Genomic DNA, 22,874 nt, shown 5'->3' with positions numbered 1-22,874 from the left:
ATCGGGATGAATGTTAAAAGAAGCGGTGTCAAGCGCTACTGTTTGTACGCAGTGTGCCTACTCTTTGTACAGGCGTACAGACATACGCATACGCATACACACACACATACACGATGCGCTGTGGAAAAACTGGCGCACGCAAATTGGGAGTAGTAGTGGTCTCCCATTGAAGACTTCCCGCGAAGTTTTTCCACGTGGACTATATCTTCACAAATGGGTTTTCAGTTAGATGTTGTCCCACATTTTTTTTTTTTTTTTTTTTTTTTTTTTTTCGTTTTCCATAGAGCCTGTTCATCATGTTGAGCGGCTCGTTTCGACGTTTAACTGTTTGTCAACTTATGCTTAGCCACCCCTTTGGCAGCGTATCCAGCGGATGAACTCCCTAGGTGCCCCTTCCGTAGTTGAAGTACTGCTCCCGGGTTATTACGTTGTATTTGTAGATGTTCTGATCGCTCAGCCAAACGTAGGTGCCAATGTAGTTACTGTACAGACTATTCCGATGAGAGTAAATGTTAATTTCCCATTCGCTTGGAAATATAGCACGTAGTTCCTTGTACAGTCTGTGCTTGAAATTCTTGAATTTAGTAGAACCACCTGAGATGTATATCTGGGCCACAAAGTACCTTTGGATTTCCTTAGGGAGTAACGAGATGCACCTGTAGATCAGCTCCACGATGCTACAGTGTTCTAGGTTTATGTCTCTTGGATTGAAAAGAACTTCTGGAATTCCTATTCGTTCATTCGTTAAATTAATTATATCGTTTTTATACTCCGCTTCTGTGTGTCTTCCCTTTACGCTAAGATCGTTTGGTAACTCCCTTCGTCGGAGATCACCCTCGTGTAGGCTCTTATGACTGCTTCCGTCGTGACACCTCTCATCATATTTAAGCTTTTTTTTTTCGTTACTCACTTCAACCTTCTGTATGTCACTACCTTCAGAATAGTTGGCAAACTCCATCTGGTCATCCAAGTCGGAGTCCACATAAATGCAGTCATTCGAACAGTTGGTCCTCAGCGTGTCGTACACTTCGCTGATCTCCCTCTTTGACGCATTGTTGTAGTCGATGAGCTTATAACTGTAAAAGAGGTGAGGCTGTGTCCGCTTTTTTTTTTTTTTATCACCATTCTTCTCAGTGATATCATCCACATTGGGGTTCTTCCCGTCCTTGCAACTGGTATTTATTTCCTCCAGTTTTATTTTCCTCTTCTCATGGCCCACTCCAAAGTGTACCTTCCCCTCTACAGGTACCTCGTTGAGAAGGCCGTTCTCGCAAGAGTCTTCTCCCTCACCGGTTTGCCTCTTGAAGTCCTCCTCCTCCTTCTCGTGTAACTCTCCATTAGTTTTGGCTAGCTCCTCCTTCTGGTGCGACTCTCCATTAGTTTTGGCTAGCTCCTCCTTCAGTAGTAACTCCTCCCGCGCACCCAGTTTATCAGCAATCCTCTGCCGCTTGACTTCCTCCAGGCGCCTCTTCTCGTTCTGTAAATCCTGATCGTAGTCCAACGACACGTAGCAGGCCCGCTCCTTTATGTTTTCCACAAGTAACTCGTTGTGTTCCAGATTCACGTGTTTGTAGGAGAGGACATTCTTCAAGTAGGTGTTTAAGATAGAAGCAGACACCTTGGTCCTTAGGATGGCGTATTCAATAACCTTATATTCTATGTAAGGTAACACATATGTGTGAGAGAACCCTACATCTACATACAAGGCGCAGGGATTCCTCAAAGATAAGTTGTAGTTCCCGTTCAGAACTTCACTGTAGAAACTATCAACATAGGCATTGTTAAAATGGCTTTGGAAATTATGGAGATCCCTAAAGTTTGGTTCATAATACCTGTTGTGCAGATCGATTTGGTCGGGTAGTAAAAAATTGGGATCCTGGACGGCGAAGCTGTTACCCATGTAGTTGTTGCTCTGTAACGTGCGCACCACTCCATTCCCGGGGATGTGCCCATCGCCACAGTTGAAAAAGCGACCAAAGTGGTACTCCTGCCAGTTCTCCCCTCGAAAGCGCTCCTCCAGGTACACTCGGTGCGTGTACTTATTGTAGCATTCGATATCTCTCACGAAGATGTGTCTGTTACTTAATGCGTTGTTTTCCGTGGGAGGCTCATCCTGTTCAGGTATCTCGTTCTTCTGAGGGGTACTGGTACATTCGTCCTGTGCTATTCCGTTCCCAAGCTCAACAATCTCCTTCTTAACCTCACTGAAGATGTCACTGCGGCTACAAATACCCAATCCACCCTCTTCCTTTTCCTCCTCCAAATCATCCTGCAATTCACCAGCTGGCCATTTATCCACCTCATTCTTCAAGTAGCTATGATTATTAGCACAATCTCCATCTCCCTCTCCATTTATGTCATCCTTAAGATTGTGGTTCTTCCCCTTGACGCATTTACTTCCTTTCCTTCCCCTCCTGCATGACTCACCCTTCGTGCCTCTCCCATTTCGGTAGGAAAAAACAGGAGGGTTTAAAATATCATATTGTCCCAGGTTAAGTCCAATAAAAGAAAAAGGCAACATCGTTTGAGACGACACAACAATTATTTGATTGAAGTTGAAATATTCGAACAGGAGCTCTATAACTCCCTGTCTTATGTACGCTGGGGTGAGATAAGATTCTGTAACACAGATGGCCATGTCATTAATTTTGAATCCAATACTCTGCTTGCAAGAGAAAATCTTCTCCCATATCTTCGTCTGCATTTCCAAATCCATTAGCAACCCATCCACATGGGGTCTGTGGCAGAAGTACTCACATATACTATAGCAACTATCACTTATGTGGATTATGTTTTTCTTTCTCACTTGTCCAACACAATTAGGGACTATGAACTTTGGTTCAATTTCATTAAACTGTGAATCTTTCATCTGGGAATAACTTGGCAGGATGCCTCCCTTGATCAACCCCCCTCCATTGTCCAGTATCAGCTTCGGGACATCTATGTTTACTGGTGCCGCCATGGTGTTTGCACTGCGCGGATTACACTGTGACAGGAAAACACACAACGGGGCTACTATCTTCACGAAAAAAAAAAAAAAAAAAAAAAAAAAAAAAAAAAAAATATGACAGATTTGGCTAGCTCGCCAAGCGAGTAGCGCTACTACCTTCTTGTCACCCTCCCTGTTGCCACGTCCACACTGTTCATTTAGCCCCTTCTTCGCAATTTCCCCATTACGCCGCTCCTAAATGATTCGTCAGATCTTCACCCTTTATGTAGAAATTAACCAACTAGCAAACTTCCTCGCGGCATTAAGGTGGAGGAGATCAAGTCGGGGTTCCCATTCGGGTTATCCTATATACACATGTACGCTGAATCATATTAAGCCAGGCACCTTTCCGCGGCGAGTCTCTGGACCTATATTTTTTACAGTCTCTTCAAGTTCCAGGTAATAATTCTTTGGCGCTCTCCTAATCATCGAAGCTGTGCCACTGTGGTGGGGAAGTGAGTGGGAGGAGAACCCATTTCGAGAGGACGATCCCCGAACAACTATCCTGTTGCGGAACCCCACAAAAAAAAAAAAAAAAAAAAAAAAAAAAAAAAAAAAAATTATATCACTGAAGAAAACGTCATTAAAGTTACAACAAAATTGTGATTTTTTTTTTTTTTTTTTTTTTTTTTTCTTGAAGAGACCACATTAGCTCACAGTTGTACCTTTCCATGGAGGTGCCTCCACTTTGGCAAAATCGGTTATTGGGGGAGAGTATTTTTTTTTTTTTTTTTTTTTTTTCCGACTCTTTGTTCCTATTTCTGCAGGGCATCTCCCATGTCAAGGGAGAAAAGGATCCACATATGTAAAACATACCGGTGCATGCAATCACATGGACGATTTGGATAAACATACCTGTGCACACCAAGGCGTCACCCCACCCCTTAGTGAAGAGCACCTTCTCTCTTTTGTTACCACGTACGAAGAATACCGTTGTCCCTCCCAACCAGGAACGAATTACCACTTTGCTACTACATCACCGAAGGGAAAGAAATGAACAAATATGGGTCTTTCCTGATGATGCGCACGCCAAAGGAGAAGGTTAGCTCCTCTAAGGAAAGCTCCGTACGCATGGTTTTGTTTTCTGTTCTCGTGCTCCTCACCCTCCCCCCCTTTTTAGAATATCAACTGTACCTCTTCATACGCCTGTGTGTAACATGGGCGCGGGTGTGTTTGTGTGGGGGGATCGCCACATATTTTGCGATGCCCTATGAGGGAGGCAGAGAGGCGGGGAGGGCTACTATATGTATGACAGATTTTCGTTCACCGTGGTAACTCTAAATGGCATCCATGGCCCAAGGCTATAATGCACCCAGTGCAATATTGAAGTAGTGTAGCGCATGCTGCACTCACATAAAAATTGGAACCATCGAGACAAAGGAATGCGCTTAACCTTGAGACACAGGCGCATCTGTTCCGAACGTACAGTCATGACGAAGTCACCTTTTCATACTCTCCCATTCGGACTGTAACCGCTTCTCCAGCGCATCTACGTTAGAAAAAATGAATGTAGCAACAGAGGAAAGAAAAGAGAAAAAATTACAAGTGCTACATCGTATGGGAAATATATAATTGTACGTAATACCAGGAAAAAAAAAAAAAAAAAAAAAAAAAAAAAATATTGAAAAAACCAACCCACCAGTCCAATCATCAAAAGTGCGGATAAAGAAAAATAAAATAAAATAAAATAAAATAAATAAATGAACAACGTGCAACCTAACTCTGCAGCGTTATGGTGCCTCTCCATGGATTCCCCCAACTTAGACACTTTTTTTTTTTTTTCTTTTTTTTTTTTTTTTTCTTTGGAAGACTTCCCCCGGTGGTAGCGTCTGGTCATATGGAAAGCTGATCCTTTGGGCGAGCATTCTTGGGTGGAAGTAAAGCTTGGACCCCCCAAAAGGGACTCACCCAAATATATACCTCCCAATTTATCTCTTCACCACCTCACGCGTCGACGACATCCAACAGCAACGTCTTGACCTCCTGTTCATTTGCACCCGACCCATCATTTTCAGCCGCGGACTTTTCCTTCAGGGGTTTTTTCATGTTCTGCTTCTCCCGGATCTTCTCCTCAATCAGTAATTTGAGTTGTCTCTGCGAGGTGCGGACGGGACGTGGAAGCGGTTACGACGCGGTGTGTAAGTGGTGTTGACGTGGCATTGACAGGACATTGACGTTGACGCGATGTTCACATGGCGCGGGCGCTTTCGTTCTCCTCCCCTTTTCACCTGGACAATGTCAGACACCAACAATTGTTGCACTGTGGCTCGGTAGTTGGGCTCCCGGATCAACATACTCTTATAAATGTTGTTCAGCTCCTTGGAGTATATGTTCGGCAAGTCTGGGATCTGTCACAAGTGGATCCATGAGCGGGAAAAAAAAAAAAAAAAAAAAAAAAGCGGAATCCGTGTGGTGAAGGTGACAGAGGAAGAAGTGCTTGATAATACTCTCCTACGCTATACACACATAGAAAGGGGATCAAATGGTACAAACAATCCAAACGACCAAGCGTATTCCGTGTAGTGGTGAACCGCCTGGAAGCACGTACAGGAGCATATCTGATGTTGTAACAAAGTTGCTGAATCCCCTTGGTGGAGTGGAAGGGAGTGCGGAACGTAGCCAACTCATAAATCAAACAGCCTGTCGCCCAGACATCGGAGGGCCAACTGTACTTTTTATCTTTGCACAACTCTGGGCTTAAGTAGTAAGGCGTCCCTATGAGGGTGTTGGCGTAGTCCAGGGTGTTTTCCAAGACCTTCGAAATCCCAAAGTCGCAAAGCCGCACTCGCTTGTCGTTGTCGATTAGAATGTTCAGCGACTTCATGTCTGTCAAGGGGGGGAGGGGAAAATGGGGTGAACCCAAGGGTACTCTTGTAGAAAGGTTGGCGTGCACTCTTATGGGCGTGCCGGAGTGTACTATTGTGTGTATTTTCCACTAGCTTCAACCACGCGTCCACCTTACCCCTGTGCAGTATATGGTTGGAGTGCAGGAACTTGAGCGCTGTCAAAATCTGAGTCAACCATATCAGGATGCGCGTTTCCTTTATGGGTGTGTTCTGCTTCTTCTTGTTCTGTATGTAATGGTAGAGGTCTCCGCCTTGGGTGGGTGAATGCCGCCAGAAGTATTGGAGAAAAAAAAAAAAAAAAAGAAGAAAAAGAGAAAGAGAGAGGGGAATCGAAAGAGAGACATGTTTACAGTTCGCATGAACATTAATTGTATTTCCCCCCCCCCTGTCTCTTGTTCTCCACTGGACCTACCTTTGCAGTGCTTCATGACAATTCTCAATGTATCCCCCTCTATGTAGCTTTCGATATACTTTACTATGAAGGGGTGGTTCAGCTTGGACAGTAACTGCAGAGGGCGTATAAAAAAATACATATGCATACAGGTATGTTTGGATTTGGAGGGGGGATCCTAAAGGGGGTGACGCTGTAACTGAGGGGGAGTATACACGTGCACATATGCAAACAGAGACGATTTTACTTCGCCTCATTCTGAACTGCCGTTTTGGCTCTCTGCTCGACACTACCTCCACCTCCTTCAAACATTGCCTCTTTTCCTTTGGGGTCATCTGAGATATATTAATTATTTTCATCACGTAGCTTTTGGCGGGGACAGAAAGAAAGAGAATGAAGAACAGTGTAGACGCGCGCAGTGAGCAGTTCAGCGGCAGGTACAACTACTACCAATGCCGACCTCCTTAACGTTTAATCCTCCCTACAACACACTTACTGGTCATTCTTCCTGTCCCGCACAAGAATCGTATTCCCGTAATTCCCTTTCCCTATGTCCCTGATCTTCTCATATTTGTTCATTTTCGGAGGGGAGGTGAGAACTCAACAACTATATGTTTTCCTTTTGTTTTGTAATTATTTTATTTTATTATTTATTTATTTATTTTTTTTTTTCTGCTACGCCTCTCCGTCGAACTTCCTCTGTTTTGAGGAACGAGGACGTGCTGAGCTGAGGTGCTATTTCGTTGTGGACACGGGGGAGGACTGAAGACCAATATGGAGGAGGGACCCGTTTAGTGGGAAAGCCAAGTAAACACACAAACGTTAATGTATACGTGCAGGTAAGTTCTTTCCGCCTCGGAAGACACACACACACACACATATATATATATATATATATCTGTGCCATACGGAAAAATTCCCCGTAGTCCTGCTGAAGACTGCTCGATAATATGAGCACTTGACCTGTCCTTACGCTACCATTCGGCTGGGCGGTAAATTTCCTTTGTTCGCGTTATTACTCTCTCTGTTGCTTTCTTTTTCGTTGTTTTTACTGCATTGCTTCATTTCGGCTTGGGGGCCGCCTCCTTGTGCCGCGTTGTCCCGCCATTTTCCGACAACGCATGTACGCAGAGCGGGGGGTACATATACGCGTGGGCATACACGTGACATACACATGGGAGTGTTTTTTTTTTTTTTTTTCCCGACCAACCGACCTGAGGGCAATCCTATAGAACAGGTGTACGTACTAATGGGAACCCCTTTCCATTTTTTGAACATTTTTTTTTTTTTTTTTTTTTTTTTTTTTTTTATTTTCCAACTCTTTAATGTTTGGCTAGCTGCCATGCAGTTCGATTTTGTGCAACTCTTTTTGATTTGCCTCCCCACCGTTGAATTTGCACCTTTTTGTTCCGATATTTGTTGGCCTTCCTTTTGCGCGTGCACATGGGCCCCACGTCACCTCCAAAACGACGTGCCTGAAACCGCGCTTCACCTCTTTACCGTGTAACTCAGTCATCTCATTTTTATTTCCTTTTTTTTTTTTTTTTTGGGAGGGATTTCATTGATTGGCACTTTGTAAAAAATTACTCCCCTCTTCGGTTTGCCGTGGCGTCACAGCATACCATAGGATGTATACAATATATGTATTTTTTTTATTTTTTTATTTATTTATTTTTTTTTTTTTTTCCTTTTCGTTGGCGCGTGTATACCTCTTCCAGTTTGTCAACCTCGAAAGGGAAACCTCGTGTCACAATTCAGCCCGTTATCCCATTAGGCTCCTTGGACTATCACCTCACCGCCTGCGAAGAAACCAAATGCAGATGAGTCCCCTAATAAGTGCCTGCCTCGCCTGACAAGATGAGCCGAAATGTGTTTGGGAAACTGACTGGGGGGTGAGAACAGGAGAAAAAGAGAAAAGGACAAATGTGACCCGCCGTGCCATTCGGCTGGCCGGGAGTTGCCTCCCCCCATTTGGCAGCCAACGCACAACTCATTTCCTTACCGCCTTCCCTCCACTGCAGGATCGGTCCCCACCTGTGGCAAAGTAATGCCCTCGCCCTCAATACGTACAAGGCCTACTCATCGGTAAGGCAAATAGATCCCCTCCACTGGAGGATGGAAACGGAACAAAGTTTAGGAGTTTCCAAGTTGCCAAATTGGGAAGTTGCTAAATTGTGTAATTGCGAAATAGTTGTACGGAGTTCGGGTACTTCCCCCCGTGGCATATCTTCACCACCCACACGCGCACCTCTTTCCTTTTTTTTTTTTTTTTTTCAGGCCATGGGTTGTCTCATCCAAAGGTACGGAACCACGAAACCAATCAACAGATCCATGGGCAGAGACAAAAAAGAAGTGTACAAGTACTATAGCGAAAAATTACGGGAAGACATCGGTCCCCTCAAACTTATGAGAAGTTTGCCTGCCTTAAACCACTACGTCAGCTTCCTCGACATGACAAAATTTACCATCAAGTATATTTTGAGTTATCGCTTCTTCTTCATTTACATGGCGCGGACAACGTTTCAGGTAAGTCCTCCGCGACAGCGTGTGCACGCCTATTCACGATAACGCACTTTTTTTTTTTTTCTTTTTTTTTTTCTTTTTTTCAATTTCCTGAGCGGTTCAGAGAAATGTAGACCACTCGACAACGAATTCTTCCTCCCCACCCTTTTAGGCTGTCCGGCCGTTGATGGCGTTCTGCGTCTTTGGCGAGCTCATGAAGCTTATACTCGCCACCATGACGAGTGGCGTGTTCGCCTTTTTCTTTTCCTTCGTCCTTGCTTTTGAAGTACTTTACTTTTTCCTGCAGTGCTACATTTCCTACACTTTCTTGACCATGTTTTTCGACGTCATGTTTTGATGGGAGAGCAGCCGGTCCCCTTGGCGACGTAGACATTTGGCCGCGTAACCACGTAGCCATTTGGCCCCATAACCATACGTAACCGCCCATCCTGCTAAGCGCCGTACCTTAACCCTTTGAATTTTTTTTTTTTTCTGAAGGAGCGAGTATTACGTTCCCCTATAGAACAGGTGGTACCCTCCCAATTGGCTCTTCAATTGAATACTCGTCTAAATTTAAATGCAAAGGTTTGGCAGAGACAAAGAGGTGTGCATTCACGTGCGTAGCAGTATCACCGCTCACGCCTTCGATCGCACGCTTGGTAGGACACACCGGGTGAGTGTCCATCCACGGACGAAGGCGCTTCTCAACATGTCTATCCCGGCGACTTAAAAATTAAGGAAAAAAATAATAATGACATGACCTGGTGAAATGATAATAAAATTTACGTATGATCAGGTGAGCGCCACTTTCCCCTCGAGGAGGGAAGCCACCTTGGTGAAATCACACATGGAAAAGTAACAACTGCGAACTCGCAGGAACTGTGCGCACACACACGCGCACACATACATTATGTGCATCCACAATATAGGGCGAATGCTACAGGTAAATGCCTCCCCCCCCAAGTGTTCCGGGCTTGGGCATAGAATTCTTCTTTTCCTCTGTTGCCTCCGCTAATACAGGAGGAACCTCGCTACAGACCTTCCCATTCGCATCATCTTCGTCATTCGCACCGTTTCCATCCGAATCATTAATATACTGATCGCCCATCTGACTGGCAAGAGTCTGAGCTATTCCCTCGCGCTGATTCATCTCCCCTGTGCATACTACTGGGGTAGCTACCATATTTGTTTGACCCACAGAATCAGGAGCAGGTCCATCCAGTATACGTATCTTATCCTTAATTATTCGCAACCGTTCCTCCTTCCTACATAAAGAAAATCTATTCTCATTCAGAGCCATGAGGAGATCCTGATCTGCACCTTCCGGATCAAACTTTTTAATTTCATCATTTGATCGTTTTAAATGGTAAATAGAATTTTCTACCTCCTTCTCTAAGTCTTTTAGTATATTCACATCATCTGGTAGTTTGACTTCGTTAAAATCCAGGTGGAATTCGCAGCTCGTGTACTTCGTTGTCAGCCTTATCTCGACCATTTTGGTGATGTAGCTGAGTGGACACCTCAAGTTTTGGCGAGTTACTCGCGCGTACGGGTTCACAATATGGAAAAGTGAAGAATGCACCTATGCTACAAAATGTACATATGCTACAGCGAATGGTTCGTGCCACGACGGGAAGGGGGGGCGAAGAAAGGAAGGAAATGTTACTCTCTTACTAAGAGGCCAAACGTAAGCCTATTCTCATCATGTCAAAGAAAAAAGGGGCTAGCTAAGAAGGCACAACTGCGGAGTGAGCAGTGTCTCCTACTTGCGTTAGCATTTCACTCAGAAGTTATATTATGTGGTTAAACAAATTGGTGCTACTTGGCGAAGTCGATGAATTTTTTTTTTTTTTTTTTTTTTTTTTTTTTTTTTTTTGTGCTAGTCGAATTATACAAATTGATCAAGTGAAATTGCCCCCAGAAATGTATAACCCGAAGGAAGCAAAAAACGGATGAATCAGGAGGGGGAAGAACTGGAAGTTCTGGCCATTTTGTCTCCCCAAACACTCTCCTTTTTACTTGCCCTTTCCTTTTTAAAAGCCAATTTTTTCATGGTCAGGTGTCACAGCACAACTTGGAAGGCGATGTTAACAACGCCGCTCCTTCTCACTTCGATGGTGCTTTCATACTTTTTTTGCCAAAAAAAAAAGAATGAAAGGTAAGAAAAAAAAAATAAAAGAAAAAAAGTAAAATGAAAACAGGCTCGAATAGCTACTGAAAGAAGCAGTGTCCCCGTGAAGAACATGTTCGACGCCGTTTACACTCGCGTAGGGCGCCTGAACGACGGGACAACTCCTTTTTTGGGGTACCCCTAAGGGATTGTCTCTCGTCGCTGTCCGTTTTTTCTCCACGTGGCCATTTTACGGTTTTCCCGCGTCTTTGCCTTAGCAATTCCTACCCTCAACGGGGCAAATAAACGATACACATTTTCGAAGCTACATAAAGGGGCAAAGGGGGGAAGAAGGAGGAAAAGGGGCAATTCTCTACTGAAGCTAAGATGCACCAATTTGTGTGCACCATCTGCCACGTGTAGGGGAGAATCCCAAGAAATGAAAAGAAAAAAAAAAAAAAGGAAGAAAAAAGAATCAAGCAAAAAATATATCAACCAATGAAGCACACAGACAGGCACCACATCATGTGCCAGAATTTAAATGATTCCGTCACACCAATTGGAACAACCTCGGAATCGCCTACAAAACGGTCGACGCGGAAGGATGGTCCAGCGGCATATAACCCAATCCGTATGAACCCCCCCTGAACACGTGCCATACCACACGTTTACGGCTAGCCTACTCGTCAATTTTAAACATAGACTCCTCAACTGTGGTACTGCTGGGGGCTGCGTTTTTGCCGACATCCTGCCCCTGGGCGTACACCTCGTCCACCCAGTTCTTGTAATCAGATGCGCTCATTAACTCAAAATTGTGTCCTTCTTCTACTATTTCGACTCGGCAGTTTTGCCTGTTGATCGATTCAACAAGTTCTAAAGTTTTGCTGAGGTTCCGCTTCGTGTCCTTCGTGGAGTGAACAAATATGATATATGGATAGTCGCCTATGTTTACAGTCTTCCGTATCTTCGAGGAAAATATATTTTCTTGTACGGGGGACACTAACACCTGAGAGGGGGTTAAGGGAAGGGGAGGAAAAAAAATCAAAATAAGTAGACCGACAATATACGGACGGTGCCGGAAAGTGCGGTCGGGGGATACATTTGTCCACCGTTAATTTTTGAACCCCGTTCGAAGAAAAAGGGCATATTTCAGCAGGTACGGTTGCCTTGCGGGGGATGACAGCGGGGATCCGTCGAATCGGTGAAGCAGAGAAGCGGCAACACGTTAAACGGAGAGTGACCGTGAATTCGCCGCATCACTTTATTCCCCCTCTGTGTTACCATCGGAATGCGCACGCCGGACAGGTGCATGGCCAAAATGCACCCGAACTGATACCCCACAATGACATTCGGCTTCAGTGTGTCGAACAGCTTGTTGGCCTTCCCTAGACAGCGGCGATACAAAATCTCGTAAATAATCGTGGAGGCAATAAAGAAAACACCCATTGTAACGAAGAAGCATGGCATAATTAGCATGTAGATATATGGGATGCTTGTAAAAAGCAAGTGAAATATGAGGAAAATACAGCACAAGCACAATATGTATATGACTACTAGTATTATAATATCCACAACTCTTGACTTGTCCTTGGAGGAAATTACATTATCCTTCCCATAATTCTCTTCCAACAGTTTTCTAATTTTCTTCGTTTTCGTATCTTCGTAAATGTGAAGATACAGGATCTTTATTGGTTCTTCCATGATGTCATGTGGATGTGCAAAGTGTGGAGCCAGTTGTATTCAGGTTGTATGTACGCCTGTGAACACGCGTGAGGTACATTTCTGCTTGATTGTGTATACCACACGTGTTGACATTATTTTAGGCGTTTTTTTTTTTTTTGTCTTTATTCTTAAATCGCGATCATTTTAGACTCTATTCAAAGTAAAGACAAAAATGCAGCGAAATGTTCGGAATCTTCCACAATATATTGCGTGCAACCAAATTGGACATATTAACTTTTCCCTGGTGTTGCATTACTTTTGTTAACAAGCCAAGAAGGGGACGAAAAAAAAAAAAAAAAAAAGTCAGCTAAAAATTTCTGAATTAAACAGCCATTATGGGAAAATAAAAAATAAAAAAAAAAATTCAGGAAAAAAATTCTGAATTATACAGCCATTATGGGAAAAAAAAAAAAAAACTCAGGTAAAAATTTCCAGATGTTCTTAATTCGCGCATAAGGGAAAATAGAAGAGCCAATCTGCATATGGCCCCATTTAAGCTTCGTTCGAATTTACAACATCGCTGCGCTCATACCTGAAAATTTGCATGTTTACAAAGGTCCTGCCTTGCGAAGCGAAACAGAGCAGGGAGGGCGGCACGGGGGAAACGAGTCAAACCAACATCGAAGGAAGCAGAACAGAGGTGTGCGAAGCAGGGAGCTACGGAACGATGAAGAATAAAACATTAATTCTTAAAAGTTTTCCAAGTGAATGAACACGCAAACTTATTTTCCTTTTCTGTCATATAAGAAGCATCACAATTTATGCCTTCATATGTTACACGAAGAAAGAACGGGGGATTAAATAGACAATTCAATTTTTTTTTTTTTTTTTTTTCCCCTTCAGTTGCCCTTCTTTCGCTCAATTGTGCATTTTAATAAATTTTACTTTTTTCCCCTTTTGCATGCATGAAGAGGGGACACGAAGGTAAGAGGAGAACTAGCAAAAAGAAAACATCGTGGTTATTTTAGAACATGTCACATTCGGTTCGAAGAAACCTTTTAAAGAATAACAGCTGAGTCACATATTATCATTGACAACATAGGGAAATTCTTATTTGTTCTTTTCCATAGTTTAAAATTTTAACTTTGCACACATTCCTGCGTTATATCATCTCATGCTCAATTTTTACAACTTGCACAAGTGTGTTGCGCTTATTTCCACCTGAACTCTTATAGGACGTAACAGCTCCTACATTTGGGAAATGGCCGAAAGGTTAATGGGAGGCTCACTGAGAGCCCTTTCAGGGACTACGTAGAAGCGTAGACTACCTTTCCATTCGGCAGAGTGAACTCATCGCGAAAAATTACACTCGTTCACGATCTCCGTTGAGGACAATGAATAAGGTACCCTTTTCTCATCATTTAAGCACTTAAGAGGGAAGAATAATATTAGGGCACACTCTTATATGTGCATAGCGACACAGCCGCGTGAGCGTAAAAATCCCCTCCCCCAAGAGAAGGCCTTCTATTCAGGAATTCTTCCTGAAAATTACGCGGAATGGTCGCGTACCGTAGGAAGCTGATCAGAAACATCGACAACTACAGCAACGCTTGTAACTGTGGGAAATTAGCACATGTACTGTGTGCGCACACATTTCTTCACGCCTAACGCAGTGAAAATTCCGGGCACGTTTGCCCTCGTTTTGCCAATCTGTTTAGCGCTCTCCTGTTTGACCCTCCGTTCATCCCTTAAAGGGGCTTAACCGAACTCGTTGTCGCAGTTGGGAAATAAGGGAATGAATAATGCTTACTCCTTTTTTTTCCCCGCATGAACATTGAATAAAGAAAAAAGAACACATTTAGAAATATGTATGGGTTCTCTTCACAAAAAGGAGTATCCAAAAAGGGGAACAGCGAACAGAACAACGTCATGAATTATGCAGGTTTGAAAAGAAAAAATTCACTACTTCGCATTAACAAGAAAGAAAAAAAAAAGAAATGCCTGCGAATTTTACCACTAGCCAAGAGTATTCTGCACATATGTCATTTGCAATGTTTACCTGAACAAGAAAAAAAAAAAAAAAAAAATATATGAGAACAGGTAGCCACGTTTAGCAGTGTACACTTTTAAAAAAAGAAAAAAAAAAGAGAAAGAGACAACGGAAAATTATTTTCCCACGCTTCATAAAACTGAAACTCGTGTTACTCTTTTCTCATTTTATCTTTTTTAAACTTACAATATTTTTATGTACGTAAAAATCTGACAAATGCTGCAGTTCATGACGAAGTGGCTCATACTTAGCAGGAGGATGTATTCCTTTTGCACATGTTTTATGTCCGATCTTTGTTCATTTTTTTTTTTTTTAATTGCCGCACACATTTCGCTTCAAAAGTGTTTTTATTTTGGAAGGGAATTAAATTGGACTGGCACAATCCTACTATTTTGTCCCTACGTTCATCCTTCTTGTCGCGTTCCAGCTCCTTCTTCGGAGGAAGGACTCCGTACACATAGCACATCCACCACAGCGGTGTATACAGAATGAAGGATAATATAAAGACACTATACATTCATGGGTGAGTAAATCCAATTCCCCTTCAGCGCATCGAATGTGTGTCCACATACAAGTGCACACCCATTTCGTAAGCACCCGCCCCCCCCAACCGCACACTTTCCTGACAGATTTCACGTGTTTGGAGGAAGCAGGAAAAAAAAACTGATAGAGAAGGCCGTAGGAAAAAAGAACTTTATGGTGGCCAGCATAAATCAGAGGCGCAGTATCAGCTCTTTCATTTTGTTCCTATTCTTCATCGTGTGTGTGATGTTGTTTAATATTTATGTGTCTTACCAGTTTTCAGATTTACTTTTTCTTTCGATAACTGTGGCTTTGTCGGTGAGTGGGGAGGAGGATACCGTTATATGTGTATGGGGGCACATGCATCTATGTGTGACCAAAGAGGGCTCTTGGGGCGGGCGAACACGGAGGAGACAAATTGAAAAAGTAGAAGACTCCTCCCTTGTGCTCCCTCCTTGCTTTCTGATGTTTGTCTCACCTGTCGATGCCGTTTACTTCCCATCTGCAGATCGTCATTGTCGTAGTCATATATTTCATCGGATCTCATTTAATTCTTTACTACATAATGAAGAAGTCGATTAAGCAAGCGGAACAGAAGGTGAAGATGTACAACCCCGATGTGATTGTTGGGATGTACTTCGGAGCAGTGGTAGCCATGAATCTGAACTATAGGAATGGGAAGAAGCCTCTTGTAAGGACAAGGGATCTGGGGCGGGAAGTAGTCCACTCGAACCCTCCATTCACCTCTTCTGTGTGTGGACGCCATGGCACGTTTTTGTTAAGCATAGAAACGCCTTTTCGACTTCGTTCGATAAGGTGGTTGTGGTTTCTATGGTTGCGGGTGATTACTACGATTGCTGCGGTTGGGGGGTATCCATTCCTACGTGGATGTTCACCTCTGCCAACTCATTGTAACCTCACCTCTCCTCCCCACAGGTTCTTGTGTCCCCTTCTGTGAGAACATTCCAGAAATTTACGCATAACTCAGAAACCGACTTGTCCTCGTTCCCATATGTAATAATTGTACATGGGTCTAGGGATACGACCACCCCCATAAGTGTTTGCGATGAGCTTATTTCCTCCATGCCTTTGGGCAAGGGAAGACTGGAGGTGGTGGAAGATGATCATTCATACTCAAAGCTGAGGGAATCCGATTTTAAGTACGTAATGTGGGGCGCCGGAAGAAGGCGTAAGGAAGTTTGTCCCCATCGTGGACATACGGAAGAATGATGTTGTTTACATGGACAGGGGCGAATGTTCCTTTCTCATTTTTTCCCCTGCACTATTTATTTGCCCCATTTGTTATGCTCTGTTTTTGTTTTCCCCTTTTTCCATGGGCCTTTTCCTTCTTTTTTCAGGGCCTGGATCAATGAAGCCAAGTACAAACCATCCACGAGTATAGTCCGCGTCGCGAAGAAATTGAAGGACGAGCATATTGGGCAGAAAATACGGATTAACACGGAAACCCTGAGCGAGGCTTCTTCCTTCGAAAATGACAACGCTCAGGAGGCTGATCCCTTGGTGTGAGAGGAACGTCGCGCACACTGGAAGCACCATGTAGATTGTGCACATGTTGATCCACCCATGTGCATATATCTACGTGCGTGTGCCCGATATGCAGGGGCAGCCATTCGGGTCATATACTCCTGCGATGTGAAGGAGTACACATTTTGAAGCTCTTTTCCAACGGAAAACATGAATGGACGAAGTTATTTGTTCTTTATGGAATGGGAGGAAGAAGAAGGGGGCGTCGCCAATTTGCAGTTTATCCTACCTCCCCTCGTTTTTTTTTTTTTCTCTCTCTCTCTTTAACTTCACTAGGAATGGGTTCCTTTTTGAACTGAGTGGGCACGATATCCTTGAGTGCATATCCACAGGCGTACGTACGCAATTACGATTAGATGCAACACTGGAGGAAAGGGGGACCTCATTTACTGGCACTGTCGTCGATGCCCGTGGTGGAGAACTTTTACAGATAGTTCCTGAGGACCATTGAGGGAAGGGAAGGTGAAATTACACACATAGCTATCCCAAACGAAGGTTACCTGCGGACATGGATCCTTCTTTCTTTTTCGTAGCATTAGAACGATTTTTTCTTTTTTTTCCTTTTTTTCTCCTTTTTCTTTTTTTTTTTTTTAATTTCTTCTTTTCCGCTGCATTGCTTTACGTGTCCTTTCAGCTATTTTTCTTCCCCTAAACAAAACATTCCTTCCTTAAACAAAACATTCCTTCTCTTAAACAAAACATTCCTTCTCTTAAACAGAACATTCCTTCTCTTAAACAGAACATTCCTTCTCTTAAACAGAACTTTCCTTCCTTAAACAGAACATTCCTTCCTTTTCCTCCCCATAAAGCTTCTTTCATTTTCCTCTTCGAAAACCTTCTTTCCTTCCCCCTAAACCTTCCTTCCCCCTAAACCTTCCTTCCCCCTAAACCTTCCTTCCCCCTAAACCTTCCTTCCCCCTCCTTCATTCCTTCCCCCTCCTTCATTCCTTCCCCCTCCTTCATTCCTTCCCCCTCCTTCATTCCTTCCCCCTCCTTCATTCCTTCCCCCTCCTTCATTCCTTCCCCTTCCTTCATTCCTTCCCCCTCCTTCATTCCTTCCCTTTCCTTCTCATTCCCTTTCCTTTTCCTTTTCCTTTTCCTTTTCCTTTTCCTTTTCCTTTTCCTTCCCTTTCCTTCCCTTTCCTTCCCTTTCCTTCCCTTTCCTTCCCTTTCCTTCTCCTTTCCTTTCCCCTTCTCCTTTCCTTTCCCCTTCTCCTTTCCTTTCCCCTTCTCCTTTCCTTTCCCCTAAACCTTCCCCCACCCTAAAACTTCCTTCTTTCCTTCCCCCTAAACCTTCCTTCTCCTTCCCCCTAAACCTTCTTTCCTTACCCCTAATCCTTCTTTCCTTCCTTCCCCCTAAACCTTCCTTCTTTCCCCTTTCCCCTTTCCTCCATTCCTTCTCCCTTTAAACCTTCTTTTTCTTCCCCTTAAACCTTCCTTCCCCCTAAACCTTCCTTCCCCCTAAACCTTCCTTCCCCCTAAACCTTCCTTCCCCCTAAACCTTCCTTCCCCCTAAACCTTCCTTCCCCCTAAACCTTCCTTCCCCCTAAACCTTCCTTCCCCCTAAACCTTCCTTCCCCCTAAACCTTCCTTCCATTGCCCCTAAATCTTCCTTCCTTTCCCCTAAACCTTCTTTCCTTACCCCTAAACCTTCCTTCCTTCCCCCTAAACCTTCCTTCCTTCCCCCTAAACCTTCCTTCCTTACCCCTAAGTAGTCTTTCCTTTACCCCTAAATAGTCTTTCTGTACCCCTAAGTAGTCTTTCCTTACCCCTAAGTAGTCTTTCCTTACCCCTAAGTAGTCTTTCTATACCCCTAAGCACTCTTTCCTTACCCCCCCCCTAAGTACTCTTTCCTTATCCCCCCCCTTAAGCAACCCTTTCCTTCTCCCCCCCCCTAAACACTCTTTTCTTCCCCCCTCCCTAAACACTCTTTCCTTCCTCTCCCCTTAAATAGTCTTTCTCTTCCCCCCCCATAAAACAGTCTTTCCTTACCCCTCCCCCTTAAACAATCTTTCCTTCACCCCCCACCCTAAGCAGTTTTCCTTCACTCCCCCCTTAGGGTGGTTAAGTACCAGGCCATATTAGTGTTCTAATAACCTAGGAAAGAACCTTTCCTTCATACTTCTTCTTTTTCTTTTCTTTTCAAACCTTCTTTCCTTTTATTAAGAAGCTGGCTAGAAGAAAACGAAAAAGAAAAAAAGAAAGAAAAGAAAGAAAAGAAGAAAAAAGAAGAAAAGAAGAAAGAAACGGAATAAAAAAGAAAGGAAAGGAACGAAATAGAACAGAAGAAAGGAACGAAATAGAAAAGAAAGGAAAAGAAAGAAAGGAACGAAATAAAGAAAGGAAGAAAAAGAACGGAACAGAAAAGAACGAATAGAAAGAAACGGAATAGAGAAGGAACGAAATAAAGAAAAGAAGAGAAGAAGAAAGGAACGGAATAGGAAAAGAATAAAAGGCAGTAGAACGAAATAGAGAAGAAAAGAAGAAAAAGAACGAAATAAAGAAAGAAAAGAAGAAAGGAACGAAATAGAAAAGAAAAGAAAAGAAAAGAAAGGAACGGAATAGAAAAGGACCAATAGAGAAGAAAAGAAGAAAGGAACGGAATAGAAAAGAAAGAAGGAACGAAATAGAACACAAGGAACGAAGTAGAGGAGGAAGGAACGGAATAGAGAAGAAGAAAAGAAGAAAAAGGAACGGAATATAGAAAAGAAAAGAAGAAAAGAACGAAATAAAGAAAAGAAAAGAAAGGAACGAAATAGAAAAGGAACGGAATAGAAAAGAAAAGAAAGGAACGAATAGAAGAAAAGAAGAAAGGAACGGAATAGAAAAGAAAAGAAAGGAACGAAATAAAGAAAAGAAAAGAAAGGAACGGAATAGAGAAAAGAAAAGAAAGGAACGAAATAGAAAAGAAGAAAGGAACGGAATAGAAAAGAAGAAAAGAAAGGAACGAAATAAAGAAAAGAAGAAAAAGAACGAATAGAAGAAAAGAACCAATAGAGAAGAAAAGAAGAAAGGAACGGAATAAAGAAAAGAAGAACAGAAGAAAGGAACGAAATAGAAAAGAAAAGAAAGGAACGAAATAAAGAAAAGAAGAAAGGAACGAATAGAAGAAAAGAACCAATAGAGAAGAAAAGAAGAAAGGAACGGAATAGAGAAGAAGAGAAGAACGAATAGAAGAAAAGAACCAATAGAGAAGAAAAGAAGAAAGGAACGGAATAGAAAAGAAGGAACGGAAAATAAAAAGAATAAAAGGCAGTAAAAGAGGAGAAAAGAAGAAAAAAAAAAAAAAAAAAAGAAGGATAGTAGTAGTAGTTTGAAGGAGTAGTTTGAAAAGGAGTAGTTTGAAAAGAAGTAGTTTCAAAAGAAGTAGTTCCAAAAAGAAGTAGTTTCCAAAAAGAAGTAGTTCAAGAGTAAAGAAGAAAAGAAAAGAAAAGAAAAGGAAAGAGAAGAATATATATATATATATACATATACATATACATATACATATACGTATATATATATATATATATATATATATATATATATGTATGTATATGTGTCGAATTGAAAGGATATATATAGAGGAATATTTTGTAGCAAAAAAAAAAAAAAAAAAAAAAAGTGTGGGTCGTGGAGTGGAGGAGGAGAAGGAAAAGGAAAGAATATGTATATACATAGTTTTTTTCTTTTTTAATTCTATACATAATATATATATATAATATATGTATATATATATATATATTTTTTTTCTTCATTGTATATATATATATTTTTCAATTCTATATTATATATATGTATATATAGTTTTCCTGACAACAAAGACACACAATGTCGACAGTGGGGGGCAATGATTTTTTCAGGGCATGGTTGGAGGAGCATGCCAAAGGGGCAACTGCAGTTACGGGTACGGTGCAGGATCCCGCGGAGGGGGCCCAAAGAATTGAAGTAAGTGAATACATACACATATATGTATGTATATGTATATATGTATATGTGTATATATATATTTTTATTATTTTTGCAAAAAATATATTTTTCCCTTCCCTTTCTGCATTCTTCCTTGTAGTACACCTTGAAGAATAATTTGGAAGAAGCATGGAAGAAATTAAGGGAGTCCCTGATGCAGCCGGGATCAGCGGAAATATCTGGTCTGTGTGCACACGTGGGGAAGCTTGTGAGTAAGGGTGGAAGTGGGAAGAATGAATATCTGAAGAATTTATGTAAAGGAATAGCCGAAATAAGATATTTCATGAGTGGTGTGGAAACAAAGAGAGAGAATAATGGTAGAGGTGAGAACGATGATCCATCCGATGTTACGGAGCTTACTCCTGCTCAAGCTTATGCACGTTGTATTGTTGGATCTGTCGCTCTGAACGAACTGTACGGAGATCATTGCCAAATGGAGGGAATCATAGGAGAGATATCGTCTAATATGGACAATGAATTAAGGGGCCACTTGAACAAGAATGGACAAAGACTTCAGCATCAACTGAATAAGTGTGAGGGAATTGCTCCCGCACATTTAATGTTCGGTAAATCCCTCCTCGCTAGTACCATCAGGCAGTGGGCCCATGAAGATAGGAAAAAGGAAGACGATTGGAAGTTAACGAAGAAGGGGCCACGGGGAGCCTGGAGGGTGGGGTACGTGTGGTACTATTGGCCAACGGTCTGTAACGGGGGAAAGGCGCCAGGGGCAGACGGCACGGAACTGAAGGCATTAAGGAAAGAGAATGCAGGTACCATGGTAGACTTCCTGAAATTGGACAACACCAGTTCTGTCCAGAATGGTGGTCCAGCGTCCACACTAGCAGAAGTACTCATGAACGATGAAATTGAATTATCGGACAACAAAATACGAGAAGTACTTAAAGAGATGGTCGCGGACAGTGCTGCGGGTGGTAGTGTTACATTGGACAATACAAAAATAACCGAAGCAGTGCAGAAGATAGAGAAGGAATCTAAGAAAAAAGCAGGTAAGTACTCTTTTATTAATGTGTTTCATTATTAATATACCAGTGCATTATATTATTTCTGTATTTGTGTAATAGAAGGAATAGGAATAGGAAAGGGGAAGGAATGAAGGGAAAGGAAGGGGAAAGAGAAGGAAGGGAAAGGAATGAAGGAGAAGAAAGGAAAGGGGGAAGGAATGAAGGAACGGGAAGGGAAAGGAATGAAGGAGAAGAAAGGAAAGGGGGAAGGAATGAAGGAACGGGAAGGGAAAGTAAAGGGGGAAGGAGAAGGAAGGGGAAGGAAAGGGAAGGAAAGGGAAGGAAAGGGAAGGAAAGGGAAGGAAAGGGAAGGAAGTAAGGGGAAGGAAGTAAGGGGAAGGAAGTAAGGGGAAGGGAAAGGGAAAGGTAAAGGGAAATGGAAAGGGAAAGGGAAAGGGAATGAAGGAAGTGGAAGGAAGGAAAAGGGGGGAATGAAGGAAGTGGAAGGAAGGAAAAGGGGGGAATGAAGGAAGTGGAAGGAAGGAAAAGGGGGGAATGAAAAAGGAGGTAAGGAGAAAGAAGTAAGGAGAAGGAAAGGAAAGGAAGGAAAAGGGGAAGGAATGAGGGGAAGGAATGAGGAGAAGGAAAGGAAAGGAAGGAAAAGGGGAAGGAAAAGGGGAAGGAAAAGGGGAAGGAGAAGGAAAGGGAAGGAGAAGGAACAGAAAGAGAAGGGAATAAGAAGGGGAAGGAAAAGGAAAGGGGAAGGAATAGAAGGGAAGGAAGGAAAAGGGAGTGAAGGGAAAGGGGAAAGAAGGAAAGGGGAAAGGGAATGTAGGTTGGGGGAAGGAAGGAAAAGGGGAAGGAAGGAAATGATGGAAGGAATGAAGGAAGGGGAAGGAAGGAAAAGGGGAAGGAAAGAGGAAGGGGAAGGAAAGGGAAGAAAAAGAAGGAAAGGGAAAGAAGGAAAGAGGAAAAGGGGTAAGGAAAGAGTGTTTAGTATGGGGTGCGTAAGGAAAGAAGGCCTTAAAGGAGGAAGGAAGGAAAAGGAAGTGGAAGTAAAGAAGGACAGAAGGAAGGGGAAGGGAAAGGAGAAGTGGAAGGGAAAGGAGAAGTGGAAGGAAAGAGGAAAGAAGGGAAGTCGAATGAAGGAAAGGGAAAGGAAAAGGGGAAGGAAGGAAAAGGGGAAGGAAGGAAAAGGGGAAGGAAGGAAAAGGGGAAGGAAGGAAAAGGGGAAGGAATGAGGGGAAGGAAGGAAAAGGGGAAGGAAGGAAAAGGGGAAGGAAAAGGAAAAGGAAAAGGAAAAGGAAAAGGAAAAGGAAAAGGAAAAGGAAAAGGAAAAGGAAAAGG

General features: G+C 42.7%; 7 protein-coding genes across 7 annotated transcripts in view; 3 read left to right on the top strand and 4 right to left on the bottom strand.

The window, feature by feature from the left end:
- Positions 1-382: 382 nt before the first annotated feature.
- PKNH_0314700 (actin-related protein, putative) lies at positions 383-2,962 on the bottom strand (the record flags this gene model as incomplete). The annotated part of the gene is made up of 1 exon (XM_002261077.1): positions 383-2,962. The coding sequence occupies one exon, from the start codon at positions 2,960-2,962 to the stop codon at positions 383-385; it is 2,580 nt and encodes an 859-aa protein (XP_002261113.1).
- Positions 2,963-4,933: 1,971 nt separating this feature from the next.
- PKNH_0314600 (NIMA related kinase 4, putative) lies at positions 4,934-6,805 on the bottom strand (the record flags this gene model as incomplete). The annotated part of the gene is made up of 7 exons (XM_039113832.1): positions 4,934-5,083; positions 5,218-5,337; positions 5,538-5,815; positions 5,952-6,086; positions 6,248-6,341; positions 6,520-6,592; positions 6,723-6,805. The coding sequence occupies 7 exons, from the start codon at positions 6,803-6,805 to the stop codon at positions 4,934-4,936; spliced, it is 933 nt and encodes a 310-aa protein (XP_038969444.1).
- A 1,278-nt stretch (positions 6,806-8,083) lies between these two features.
- On the top strand, positions 8,084-9,086 carry PKNH_0314500 (uncharacterized protein; the record flags this gene model as incomplete). The annotated part of the gene is made up of 4 exons (XM_002261075.2): positions 8,084-8,118; positions 8,248-8,311; positions 8,504-8,752; positions 8,901-9,086. 4 exons carry the CDS (start codon positions 8,084-8,086, stop codon positions 9,084-9,086), a joined length of 534 nt encoding a protein of 177 aa, XP_002261111.2.
- Positions 9,087-9,665: 579 nt separating this feature from the next.
- On the bottom strand, positions 9,666-10,223 carry PKNH_0314400 (conserved protein, unknown function; the record flags this gene model as incomplete). Its single annotated transcript, XM_002261074.1, has 1 exon — positions 9,666-10,223. The coding sequence occupies one exon, from the start codon at positions 10,221-10,223 to the stop codon at positions 9,666-9,668; it is 558 nt and encodes a 185-aa protein (XP_002261110.1).
- A 1,294-nt stretch (positions 10,224-11,517) lies between these two features.
- Positions 11,518-12,539, bottom strand: PKNH_0314300 (conserved Plasmodium protein, unknown function; the record flags this gene model as incomplete). The annotated part of the gene is made up of 2 exons (XM_039113831.1): positions 11,518-11,844; positions 12,120-12,539. The coding sequence occupies 2 exons, from the start codon at positions 12,537-12,539 to the stop codon at positions 11,518-11,520; spliced, it is 747 nt and encodes a 248-aa protein (XP_038969443.1).
- Positions 12,540-15,038: 2,499 nt separating this feature from the next.
- PKNH_0314200 (conserved protein, unknown function) lies at positions 15,039-16,599 on the top strand (the record flags this gene model as incomplete). Its single annotated transcript, XM_039113830.1, has 5 exons — positions 15,039-15,073; positions 15,180-15,390; positions 15,581-15,763; positions 16,009-16,232; positions 16,431-16,599. 5 exons carry the CDS (start codon positions 15,039-15,041, stop codon positions 16,597-16,599), a joined length of 822 nt encoding a protein of 273 aa, XP_038969442.1.
- A 3,828-nt stretch (positions 16,600-20,427) lies between these two features.
- The window catches only part of PKNH_0314100 (SICAvar, type I), a gene marked incomplete at both ends in the record, with an annotated part of 29,874 nt that continues 27,427 nt past the window's right edge, over positions 20,428-22,874 (top strand). The window contains 2 exons of the mRNA XM_039113829.1: positions 20,428-20,544; positions 20,666-21,572. Coding sequence (XP_038969441.1) covers positions 20,428-20,544; positions 20,666-21,572 — 1,024 coding nt within the window. The remainder of the gene's footprint in view (positions 20,545-20,665; positions 21,573-22,874) is intronic.

The sequence above is a fragment of the Plasmodium knowlesi genome (genome assembly GCF_000006355.2).
Source record: "Plasmodium knowlesi strain H genome assembly, chromosome: 3".
Taxonomy (NCBI): domain Eukaryota; phylum Apicomplexa; class Aconoidasida; order Haemosporida; family Plasmodiidae; genus Plasmodium; species Plasmodium knowlesi.
This window is presented reverse-complemented; position numbering and strand designations above follow the sequence as displayed.